Source organism: Oryctolagus cuniculus, chromosome 6, assembly GCF_051225735.1.
Source record: "Oryctolagus cuniculus isolate XC-2025 breed Fujian yellow rabbit chromosome 6, ASM5122573v1, whole genome shotgun sequence".
NCBI lineage: Eukaryota > Metazoa > Chordata > Mammalia > Lagomorpha > Leporidae > Oryctolagus > Oryctolagus cuniculus.
In genome coordinates this window covers 143,262,095-143,275,495 of record NC_142872.1, presented here as the reverse complement: position 1 = coordinate 143,275,495, position 13,401 = coordinate 143,262,095, and the positions used below count along the sequence as shown (strand labels likewise).

General features: G+C 37.2%; 1 protein-coding gene across 1 annotated transcript in view; it reads right to left on the bottom strand.

The window, feature by feature from the left end:
• Positions 1 to 13,401, bottom strand: part of SLC30A8 (solute carrier family 30 member 8) — a 46,478-nt gene that overhangs the window by 25,020 nt on the left and 8,057 nt on the right. Inside the window, exon 2 of the mRNA XM_008255843.5 lies at positions 5,807 to 6,006. Coding sequence (XP_008254065.3) covers positions 5,807 to 6,006 — 200 coding nt within the window. The remainder of the gene's footprint in view (positions 1 to 5,806; positions 6,007 to 13,401) is intronic.

Here is a 13,401-nt window from a genome sequence, read left to right as displayed (position 1 = left end):
TAGTTAAGAGCATTGGGGAGGAGGTGAACTGTGAACTGGGGTCTTGATTAGAGGCCCAGGATTTTGAAAAGTGTGGGGAAAAAAAGGAGGCTTCTGTGTTCAAACAAAAAGGTACAAGCAAATGCTACAGGGACTCTAACACAAAGGTTGCTTTGCACAGAATGATTAAATACATTTGGCTAAAATATAGATCAAGAATGGCAGTAGCAGAGTAAATATTAATAGTTACTTTGGCAGTCAGATTGTAGAATGTCTTGATTGCCAAAATTTTTTATTGACCAGGATGCCAAAGGATCCCAATATATTGATCTCATTTCAGTTGGGGAAGGCATACGGGGCCTAGCACAGGCTTTTCCAGCTACAAGTCTCTGAACCAGTCACTTCCAGCTACAGCACACATGTCAGTTTAGCCCAGTGCACAGTAAAGCTTGCTGTCTACCATGATGGGGGGAAAGATGGTGAACTACTGAACTAGGCAGAAGGGAGACACTGAGCAATTCTGAAGACAGAAGTAGATAAGAACAGGATTTAGTAAAATTGGCTCAATATCAATACAGTTCAAAATACAAATGATTCTCACTCAGTATCCATTTTGTTCCTTCATTGACAACATCTGGCTCTATAGTCAGATTACAAATCCGACTATGAATTATAGGAACAAAAAGGGAAAGAGGTTCATTTATTGACTTCAAATGAATAACTGCCCTTTCTACCACCTAAAAATTAATGGCATTTTAAAAGCAAAGTGGCAAACACTCAACAAATTGGGTGTAGAAGGAGTGTACCTTCATGTAGTGCAAGGGCTATGCATGATGAATCCACAGCTATAGGACACTCAGTGGTAAAAACGTTGAAAGCTTTTCCTCTGAGATCAGCAACAAAACAAGATGCTCATTCTCACACTTCTGTGTGATAGTACTGGAAGTCCTAGCCAGAGCAATTCAGCAATAGAAAGAAGGAAAAGGCATCCAGATTGGACAGAATGAAGTCAAACGGTACAGATAACATGATCTTATATGGTGAGAACTCTTAAGAGCCCACTAAAAAAATCCTAGCAAATGAACTCAGTAAAGTTACAGGATACAGAATCAATGTGCAATAGTAAGCTCAATTTAGCTATTTCAAAGCCCACATATCTAAACATCATATTGTGATGAAGAATTCGATTTTGATTAATTTTAAAATTAAGTTTCCTAAAGCAGAATTACAGAGCATAAGCAAGGGTGTCAAAGTGGGTTTTGTGAATGGGGGAATACCTCATTTCAGACTGATCAAACATTGGCTTTGAAGAGACACCAACCATCCTTAGCATTCACACAGATTGAGGGGAAAGCAGTGGAGCAAACAAGTCAGTTTATACATCTTCCTGAGATGTGTTTGCCTGAGGTGGTGCCAGTACATCGTTAAGAGTGCCAAGAACATTGCTTTTCAAATCATATTTTGAAGGAATTCTTTTATTGGGTTTCCCATTTGGTCAAACTCTTAACACGAGCAATTCATATTATCCATAATCTTGGGAATTTCAATAATAAAAAGAATACTCCTTTGGAATAGATGGCCGTGGATTTCCCAAGGGAATTTTCCATACTGGAACTAAAGTCTTTGCCACTCTATTGAGCTATTATGTCAGTTTCTTCAAAGGGCTAACCTTGGCTCTAGAAATTGTATGGTATTAATTAGACTAGATGGTTATTTGCCAACCCTAGAGTTGTTTTGAACTGGGTCCTAGGTTCTTTTCTACACTTCAAAAGCTATGAAAATCTAAATAAAAGGTCATAAGCCATATAGACTCTGTAGCTAAAAAAACTAGCAAATTCTCATTGCTAAAAATTATAATGCAAAAAGTGCTTAACAGTCTATTTTTCCCACTTTGTCTTATTTCAACAATCTTTTGATAATAGGAAAAAAAGCCACAAAAATATTGACAGGGGGCCTGTGCTGTGACATAGTGGGCTAAGATTCCACCTGCACCACTAGCATATATGGTCACTGGTTTGTGTCCCAGCTGGTCCTTTTCTGATCCAGCTTTTTGCAATGGCTTGGAAAAGTAGTAGAATATGGCCTACATGCTTGGGCCCCTGCACCCAAGCATGGGAGACCCAGAAGAAGCTTCTAGCTTCTGGCATCAGATCAGTCCAGCTCCAGTCATTGTGTCCATTTGGAGAGTAAATCAGCAGATGGAAGACTTTCTGTCTCTTCCTCTAACTCTGCCTCTCAAAAATATTTTTTAAAAAAATTATAGGTAACATGCTAACAGTGATGGCAGATTATGGTCCTGTATACCATGTAGTTGATACCATGGTGTTCTTTGTTATATGTTTTATTATTTGATAATTTTCCAAAATATATCAAAATCTGAAGTGACTAAAGTCCAATGTAAGGCCATCATGTTCCATAGTAAAATAATACATTTGAACATTTCAGAAAGATGAATGGCACTGGGAAAATGGTCAAATACACCTGAGGTAGACATTTTAAATATATTAATGAATAGTGAAAATGCTCAAAAATATCCAAAACTTATTTTCAAAAATATCTCCAAAGCCAGAGAGGTACCCACAGTGTTCTTAAAAAGAAAGAAATGATTGCAATGTTTACTAAATTATTTGTTTCTTTATAAAGATGAACATACTAAAACTACATGTTCCATTTTAGCGTGTATAATTCTGATTCAAAAACCTAGAAAACTGACACCTAAACAGAAAATTTTACTAAAATTTCAATAAATTTTGAAACACAAATCTTTATCATGGTTATATCTGAGGGAGAATTGAACAAAATGATTCCCATGTTTAATTAGGACAACAAATATAAATGAATAACCTTTACTTTTCTTGTAAATGAATAATCATGAGAAGGAAACAACAAATATTACACAAATATTAAGTATGTTACTGACAAAGAATTGGAAAATCTTAGAATTGAAACCTTGTTTGTAAAAAAAAAAAAAAAAAAAAAAAAAGTAATAATAAACAGGGGTCACTGCTGTGGTGTAGTAGGCTAAGCCTCTACCTGCAGCACCGGCAGCCCAAATGGATGCCAGTTCCTGTCCTGGCTGCTCTTTTTTTCCAATCCAACTCTGAGCTGATGGCCTGGGAAAACAGAGGATGGCCCAAGTTCTTGGGTCTCTGTACCTGCATGGGAGACCTGGAAGAAGTGCCTGGCTCCTGGCTTTGGATTGGCCCAGCACTGGCCACTGTAGCCATTTGGGGAGTGAACTAGTGGATGGAAGACCTTTCTCTCTGTCGCTCTCTGTCTGTGACTCTACCTTTTCAAATAAATAATACTTTTAAAAAATTGAATAAACATCAAAAATCAATGAGGGAGGGGCTGGTGCTGTGGCACAGTGGATTAATGCCCTCGCCTGAAGCATCGGCATCCCATATGGGCACTGTTCTAGTCCCGGCCACTCCTCTTCTGATCCAGCTCTCTGTTATGGCCTGGGATAGCAGTAGAAGATGGCCCAAGTCCTTGGGCCCCTGCATTATGTGGGAGACCCAGAAGAAGCTCCTGGCTCCTGGCTTCGGATTGGCACAGCTCCAGCCATTGCAACCATCTGGGAAGTGAACCATTGGATGGAAGGCCTCTCTCTCTGTCTCTACCTCTCTGTAACTCTCTTTCAAATCTTAAAAACATCAATGAGAGAAATAAGTAATTATTCTACACATGGTGCTAAAAATTGTTAACCATTTTAAAAAATTTTCAATCCTTAGAGCATACAATATGCCATATTTCAAGCCAACATAAAAATTAAATGAAAAATTTCACTCGGAGCTGGCTGAAAAGCTCATGAGAGTATTTCAGGCATGGAAAGCCAAGACACTCTGGCAAAAGATCTCTGCGAGTGAGATCCCAGTGGAAAGAACAGGTCATCAAAGAAGGAGGTACCTTTCTCTGAAGGGAGGAGAGAACCTCCACTTTGACTATGACCTTGTCTAAACAAGATAAGAGTCGGAGAACTCAGAGGGCTTCCATAGCCTTGGAAACTCATGACTGGAGCATAGGGAGATTACTGATGCCATAAACGGGAGTGTCAATTTGTAAAGTCAACAACAGGAGTCACTGTGCACTTACTCCTCATGTAGGATCTCTATCCTTAATGTGCTGTACATTGAGATTTAATGCTATAACGAGTACTCAAACAATATATTTCACTTTGTGTTTCTATGGGGGTGCAAACTGTTGAAATCCTTACTTAATGCATACTAAACTGATCCTCTGTAAAAAAAAAAAAAAAAAAAAATTATCAATTCCCAACTTGACTCTCACTGGGATTAAACATGACAATAGGTCTGCTCTGATTTCATCATCATTTAAAAAAAATCATCTATTATTTTTCACTTTATGTTTCTGTGTGGGAACAAACTGTTGAAATCCATACTTAATGTATACTAAGCTGATCTTCTGTATGTTAAGATAATCGAAAATGAATCTTGATGTGAATGGAAGGGGAGAGGGAGTGGGAAAGGGGAGGGTTGTGGGTGGGAAGGACGGTATGGGGGGGAAGCCATTGTAATCCACAAGTCGTACTTTGGAAATTTATATTCATTAAATAAAAGTTAAAAAAAATTAAATGAAAAATTTGAGTAAGAACAAAAAGATACATCTTAACATATGGGGAAGGATTATTAAGTACTAAAATATTAAATGAGTAAAAGAAATCTCCATGAAAATTTGGTACAGTTAAAGCCAAAACAAAATGTTATAGGTGAATAAACTAGAAACATACTCCTAGTAGATACAACAAAGATTAAACATCCCAACTATGAGTTCCCACAGACCAATAGAGAATTAGAAAATTCTCTTAAAAAGATGAGGAAAAAAATTCAAATGAGCAATAGACTTTAAGATGCAAGGAAGAAATCCATAACAGTGGTCAATACATATCACTGACAAACCTGCAAAAATATTCTAAAAGTAACAAAGCAATAAATTAAAATGAATATCCATTTATACACTAATAAAGGTTTTTAATTAAAAATGTCAAATGCCCACAATAGCCAGAGCTAAGCCATGTCAAAGCTAGGAGCCCAGAACTCTGCTGGGGTCTCTCAGGTGTGTGGCAGGAACCCAAATACTTGATCCATCACCTGATGCCTTTCAAAGTATGCATTAGCAGGAAGCTGGGTAGAAAGTAGATCTGGGACTCAAACCAGGCACTCTGATATGGGACATTGGGTGTCCCAAGTGACATCTTAATCACCACCCCAATAAATCCTATTAAATATTTAATGGGAGAATATAGCTAGCAGAGCTATGAATTTTTTAAACTTCCTGATAGCAGTTTGGTAATAGGAATCAAGAAATAAAAATATTTGTATTAACCAATTATTTCTTTTAGGTATCTCTTTGAAAGTATTAACCAGAAAAGCAGGGTTTTGTTCAAGATTTTTCATTGTAGTATTGTCCACAAGCAGGAAAAGTTCCCTAAATTTCTACCAGTAGAGAAAGGTTATATAAATTATAATGGAGCATATAGAATATTGTTCAGGCATGAAAAAATTTTGAACAATGTTTGTATTATCAAAAGCATTCAATGTTTTCAATTATGTAAAAGTAATAAGGCAAACTCTGAGCTATGCACAGAAAACCTATTATACAAACTACTCCATAATGTTATGGGAAGTTATCACTTGAATGTGGGATAGTAAAGAATTTTATTTTTTCCAACTTCTCTACAACGAGTATGTTACTTACAACAAATATTAAATCTTACTTTAAAAGGAAACATAAATAACCCTCACACCATGATGTGAGGTTCTGTTTGTTGGCTTGTTTAACCAGAAAAATCTTCAGAAGTACTCACCCACAACCTCTGCAATCATGAAAACAAAGCATATCGCCGAAGCAGCACGGAGTTTCCACTTGGCTTGCACTTCCTCATTTGCCCTGTTCTCTGTGGCCTTGGAGTTGCTATGGCAGTGATAGATGCCTCCTGCCTCCAGCTCCCCTGGCCCCTCTCCAGGACATTGATCTTTATTCACAGGTTTCTGCTGGAGTTCCACACTATGGGTGGGTTAAACAGAGGCAAAAAGTGAACACGGTTACAAACACACACCTCAGAGATCCCTGCCCTTACTCAGAACCACTGCCATAAAGCTTCCTACCATTGCTTATGTAGACAATGTCTACTCATCACTTAATGCTGTAATGAGATTTGAAATCTAATATTTCCCAAATCAGGCAGTAGCTGTCAGTTCTAACCCCTAAATAAAGCTTTAGATTTAGTCATTCAAAGGATCATAGAATTTCACAGACAGATTGTAGATAATATTTAGTTCAACTTCATAGTTTCTGGACTGAGAAAAGGTCAAGTAATTGTGTGAGATAAAATAGCCAGGAAATGGAGGGTGGGAGCTTCCATGTCTTTTCCTACTACACCACACACTATCTCTTTAACTCGGCAACAACACTAAAACCAAATTTTACTGGTACAAATATAAATGCTCACACATCTTTAATGTGACTTTTGAAAATTTTTAATTTGAATATGTTGATTCTTAATCTTGCACTTCTGGCCCTGAAACATTTAAAAAAATGCAATAAATTACCTTCCATTTGAAGATTCATTTCATTTGGTTGGTGGTCATCCAGAATTAATCTGATTTTGGACTTAAATGGTGATGATTATTAGTATTCTACTTCTGTTTTTCTGAATTACATTAACATTAACTATAGAAAGTATGAAATTACATAAGTGCATGCTCAAGCTGACTTGCTCCAAATGGTGGAGTTAGAAACGTGCCAGGGTATTCCAATTCAATCCCATCAAGGTTGCATGTACCAATGCCATCTCACTAGTCCAAGTGATCAATTTCAGTTCACAATTGATCATAATGATAGGTCTAATAGTCAAAGGGATCACATAGACAAGACTAGTGTCTGCTAATACTAACTGATAGAATCAAAAAGGGAGAGAACTATCCAACATGGGAAGTGGGATACACAGCAGACTCAAAAAATGGCAGATGTCCTAAACAGTACTCTGGCCTCAGAATCGGCCCTTAAGGCATTCAGATCTGGCTTAAAAAGCCCATGAGATCCCTTTGGCTCTTAATACTAGCTGATAGAATCAAAAAGGGAGAGAACGATCCAACATGGGAAGCGAAATACACAGCCGACCCATAGAATGGCAGATGTCCTAAACAGCACTCTAGCCTCAGAATCAGCCCTTAAGGCACGTGGATCTGGCTGACAGGCATGGAAAGCCAAAACACTCTGGAGAGAGAAAAAAAAAAACCCTACATGAAAGATCTCCGAGTGAGATCCCAGTGAAAAGAACAGGTCTTCAAAGAAGGAGGTACCTTTCTCTGAAGGGAGGAGAGAACTTTCACTTTGACTATGACCTTGTCTAAATATGATCAGAGTTGGTGAACTCAAAAGGCTTCCATAGCCTTGGCAGCTCATGACAAGAGCCTAGGGTGATTACTGATGCCATAAACAAGAGTGTCAATTTGTTAAGTCAACAACAGGAGTCACTGTGCACTTACTCCTCATGTAGGATCTCTGTCCTTAATGTGGTGTACATTGTGAATTAATGCTATAACTAGTACTCAAACAGTATATTTCACTTTGTGTTTCTATGTGGGTGCAAACTGTTGAAATCTTTACTTAATATATGCTAAACTGATCTTCTGTATATAAAGAGAATCGAAAATGAATCTTGATGTGAATGGAAGGGGGGAGGGAGTGGATAAGGGGAGGGTTGCGGGTGGGAGGGAAGTTATGGGGGGGGGGAAGCCATTGTAATCCATAAGCTGTACTTTGGAAATTTATATTCATTAAATAAAAGTTAAAAAAATTAGAAAAAACGAACACAAACAAACAAACAAACAAAAAAAGCCCATGAGAGTATTTTAGGCATGGAAAGTCAAGACATTCTGGCAACAAAAAAAAAAAAAAAAAAAAAAAAAAAAAAAAATGACCTAAATGAAAGATCTGAGTGAGATCCCAGTGGGAAGAATGGGCCATCAAAGAAATAGGTAACTTTCTCTGAAGGGAGGAGAGAACCTCCACTTTGACTATGACCTTGTCTAAATAAGATCGAAGTCAGCGAACTCAAGAGGCTTCCATAGCCTTGGCAACTTGTGACAAGAGCCTAGGGTGATTACTGATGCCATAAACAAGAGTGTCAATTTGCTAAGTCAACAACAGGAGTCACTGTGCACTTACTCCTCATGTAGGATCTCTGTCCTTAATGTGCTGTACATTGTGAATTAATGCTATAACTAGTACTCAAACAGTATTTTTCACTTTGTGTTTCTGTGTGGGTGCAAACTGTTGATCTTTATATACAGAAGATCAGTTTAGTATATATTAAGATAATTGAAAATGAATCTTTGTGAATGGAATGGGAGAGGGAGCGGGAGTTGGGAGGGTTGCAGGAGGGAGGGAAGTTATGGGGGGGGAGCCATTATCTGTAAGCTGTACTTTGGAAATTTATATTTGCTAAATAAAAGTTAAAAAAAAAGTGCAAAGAAGAGAAAAATCACTACCTCTAAGAAACATGTATTTTTGATATTTTGTTGTACAGCCTTATGTACACATTTGCATACATGCTTTTAAACACAATTAGGGTCCATATTAGTTGGGATTCTTTGGATTTCAAGTACGGAAAGCAAAGCTCTTTTTATAACAATCAATGAAAATTATTGGTTGAGCAACTGAATGTCCAGAGGTTTCTAGGTTTCAGACACTGATCAGGGCTCCAGGTTTACTTGTAGTTCTCAACCGTATTTCAACCTCAGGGTAGTCTTCCTGAGATAGTTGCCAAAGGTAATCAGGTTGTGGACTTGCTTTTTCAGAGATTGTGTGTCTATTTCACTACTGCTAAACAAGAGATGTGGGTATGTTTTGTGGGAAAGGCAAAAGCAGTCTTTGCCTGGACTTCCAAGATTCTGTAACCAAGTTAAAATACATTCCTCATTAATTCATTAGAGCAAAGTGATCTAAGTATCTCTAGATGTAGAACAGGCTCTTGATCTGAAAAAAATGATATGAATTCTAAGAAGCATTATTAAGAAGGCTATAAAAATGTTATGATGCATCCAAAAATGAAATGTGAATTTGATATTGATTAGTAAATATCAGTAGATTCACATGCATTCAAATATAGCCAAAGCTTTAAAAAATAGGAATAACAGGCCAATGAAATTGGCTGTAGCATCAAAGAGGAGAAAAAAGGAGAATAAATAGAGGGGAAAAATAGGCAAATACTAGAAATTTTGATACATTCAGAACTTTGAATCCATCTCTTAGAATAGAAATTTTAAAAATAGAGCTTCATGTATATTTTATAATCTTGGAGAAACTTTTATATTTTGTTCTTGTTTGGTGGTATAACTTCTTTTTTTAAGATTTTATTTATTTTGAAAGGTAGAGTTACAGACAGTGAGAGGGAGAGAGAGCAAAAGATCTTCCTTCCGTTGGTTCACTCTCCAAATGGCTGCAACGGCCGGAACTGCGCCTATCCGAAGCCAGGAGCCAGACACTTCTTCCTGGTCTTCCACATGGGTGCAGGGGCCCATGGACTTGGGCCATCTTCTATTGCTCCCCCAGGCTATAGCAGGGAGCTAGATTGGAAGTGGAGCAACTGGGACTAGAACTGGCACCCATATGGGATGCCAGCACCACAGGCAGAGGATTAACCTACGCCATGGCGCCGGCCCCTGGTGGTATAACTTAAATCCCTTTGCTTCTATCTCAAAGTGAAACTGGCAATATTTTTTACCATCTTATTCTACATGTTAAGTACACAAAATCACATTGTTTTTGCACATTCCCATCACATCTACCAGGAATCTCAAGCCACTATTCCTATTGGAAAAGAAGATGAAAACTTAAATTCCACCATGCATTTCCAACACTTCATGCATTTTTCATTCAACAAATATTTATTGCCTGTCTACAGTGTGCCTGTATTATCAGACGTGCTAATGATACCATGTTCTATGAGGCAAAGTTCCTATCTTTAGCAGTTTATATCCTACTAGGGGGAGATAAACAATAAATGAGTCAATAATAGCAGAGGCTATGAAGGACAGTCTCAGAAGCTGAAGCTACTTTAAATGTAGTAATAAGAGAAGGCACCCCTATAGAGATAGTAGCTCAGGAACAAGTTAAGGATTGCCAGGGGAAGATCCATTTTAATGAAGTATATCACAAACAAAGGGCATTGCTGGTGCAAAAGTCCAAAGTCAAGAGATTCCCTGTTGAAGCCTCTGTCTTGAATAGAAAAACTGCACGGGTGGCCCCTGTGGCATAAAGAATGAATGGGATTAGGTCAAAATGTAAGCAGGGGTAGATCAGGCAGAATATTGCAGATCTCTGCAAAGAGTTTAGTTTAATTCCCGCTCTAAAGGGAGAAACTTGGAAGATTTTCACCAGGGAAGTAACACTATGTGGTTCATATTTCTAAAATGATTACAATTACTTTGGATGCTGTTTAGAAGGCTGAATTGTAGAGAGGAAAAAGAGACCCTTAAGGAGACAGATACTTATAACTTGGAACAGAGTGCTGACAATGAAAATAAAAAGTAGTAGACATATTTGAAGGGTATTTTCTGGTTATGTGGCAGGTTTTCTTTTAAGAACTTCATGCTAAGAGCTCTAAGGAATATGATCCATTTTCCATTTTACTTACAGTTCTTAAAGATTTACTTCTTTATTTGAAAGGCAGAGCTACAAAGAAAGAAGCAGAGATCTTCCAACCACTGGGTCACTACTCAAATAGCCACAATGGCAGGGGGCTGGGCCAGGCCGAAGCCAGGAGCCTCTTCTAGGTTTCTTATGTGGGTAGCAGGGGCCCAAGAACTTAGGCCATTTTCTGTTGCTTTTCCCAAGCCATTAGTAGGCAGCTAGGAAGTGGAGCAGCCAGGACACCAACCATATAGGATACCAGAGTCCCCGGCAGCAGCTTAATCTATATGCTACAACACCAGTCCCTTCAGTATGTTTTTTATTGTGTCAGAAAGATCTACAGATTAACTCTTCTGCATAAGGATATCAGTTACCCCAGCAATATTATTGAAAAGACTTTTTTTTTTACCTTTGAATTGTTTTGGAAGCTTGTTGAAAAACAATTGATAATACATAAAGAGCTTATTTTTGGACTCTCAATTCTATCCTGTTTATCTTGAAGCCAGTATCACATTGCCATGACCACTTTAGCTTTGTATTAACCTTTGAGATCAGAAGTGTCAATCTCCAAGCGTATTATTCTTTTACAAGAGTGGTTTGTCTAGGTAGTTTTCATTTCCGTATGAATTATACAGTCAGCTTGTCAACTTCTTCAAAAGGAAAGCTGGACTTGTAATAGTTATTGTAACAAATTTATCAATTTTAGGAATATTGCCATCTTAACAATACTAGATCTTCCAATATATAAAATGGGATATCTTTTTCAACTTTTGGACCTTTTGATAATTATTTCACTAATTTCTTCAATCCCTTCAATGTTTTGTGATTTTTAGTATGTTTTATATTTAATATATTAAATTTATTCTCAAATATCTTACTTTTTCATACTATTGAGTTTTCTTAATTTCATTTTCAGATTTTTTCATTTCAACTATATGAAAATACAATTATCTGTATATTAACTTCATATACTCTACCCTGATGAACTTATTCATTAGTCCTAAAGTTTTTTAGTGCATTCCTTAGGATTTCCTGCATACAAGATGATATTTGCAAATAAAAAGTGTTTTAATTCTTTGTTTTCAATTTGTGGACTTTCTCAACGGCTAGGGCTGGAACACACAGTGATATATTAAGTACAAGTAGTGGGAGTGGACATCCTTATCTTAAACCTGATCTTAAGGGAAGACTTTCAGGCTTTCACAGTCATTTATGATGTTAGCTTCAGATTTGCCAGAGACACCTTTCATCAGGTTGAAGTAGCCTCTTATTTCCTAATTACAATTTTTATTCCTATAAAGAGCAGATTTCATGGGTTCATAGATAGAATTCTAAGAATAAAATACTCTCTTCCTTCCTCCCTCCCCTTTCCTTTTTTAATTTTTCTATAAAATTTTTAATTTACCTTATTACCTTATAATACCTTTAAATTACCTTATAACCAGATAGAGTTCAACAAGTAAAAAGTAGAAAGTGAGGGCCAGCATTGTGGCATAGCAGGTTAAGCCTCCTCCTGCATTGGGTGCTGGTTCATGTACCGGCTTCTTTATTTCTGAGCCAGCTCCCTGTTAATGGCCTGGGAAAACAGTGGAAGATGGTCCAAGTGCCTGGGCCCCTGCACCCATGTGGGAGACCTGGAAGTGGATCATGGTTTCAGCCTGGCACAGCCCCGACCATTGAGGTATCTGGGGAGTAAACCAGCAGATAGAATATCTCTTTTGTCTCTCCCCTCTCAGTGACTCTGATTTTTCAAATAAGTCTTTTTTAAAAATCTTTTTGAAAAAAATTGAAAGTCCACTGTTCAGCAGAAATAGACAAGTGCTATAAACAATAATCAAATCCTAAGATGTTAATTTTACTCAATATTTTTCTATACTCTGTTAGTAACTAGCCTCCTATTAGTTTGAGTGCTCAGATAATGAAAGGGAGTGCTGGTGCTATTTGTGTTTGTATGTGTATATTGCTTGAAATGTTTGATGTAATCTGTCATCTAGTAAGTTTCTTTAACTATTTCATCCTTGACTATTTTAACAAACTCAGTTGGTCATTATTTCACCTTTGTTTTAGATAGATAACTGCACTGGATATAAGATTATTGGTTGACTGGATGCATAATTTTTTCTTTCAGCGCCCTGAATATAGTTTCTCTGCCTCTCATCCTCTTTGTAAGAGATGAGCTTACTGAAATTCTCTTGTACAGGATGTATCATTTTGACTCCTACTGCTTTTGAGATTTCCTTGTTTTGCCGTTAGTGTTTTCTTCTGTACCAGGGTGCAGATTTATTTTCTTGATTCTTTTTAAAGTTCATTGAACATTATAGATGTTTTAATTAATATTCACCCAGCTTTGGAAGTTCCCAACCATTATTTCTTTGACCATTTTTGTGCTTTCATTTTTTCGGGTACTGATTATGCATATGTTAACACATTTAACCATGTACCACATTGCTCTCGGGCTCTCTTTATTTTTCTCTCTATTCTTTGTTGCATGAGATCTACAAGTTCACAGAGTCTCTTTTGTCAGCTTTTGCCTGTTTTTATTGTGCATAGGTTATTCTAGCCTATATCTTTGCATCTCATTAAATTTTGTGGAAAATGAGAAGTTGTAGAGAACACATAGTAGCACTTCTGGATACTGATGCTCCCATAGGCTTTTTGTTGTTGTTTAATTATTGGCTTTCTTCTTCTGTTTAATGACTTGGTTTATCTAATTCAGTCGAGTGTATTTCCTCTGAATTTTCCTGCTTGTCCAGCCTCAGAGGG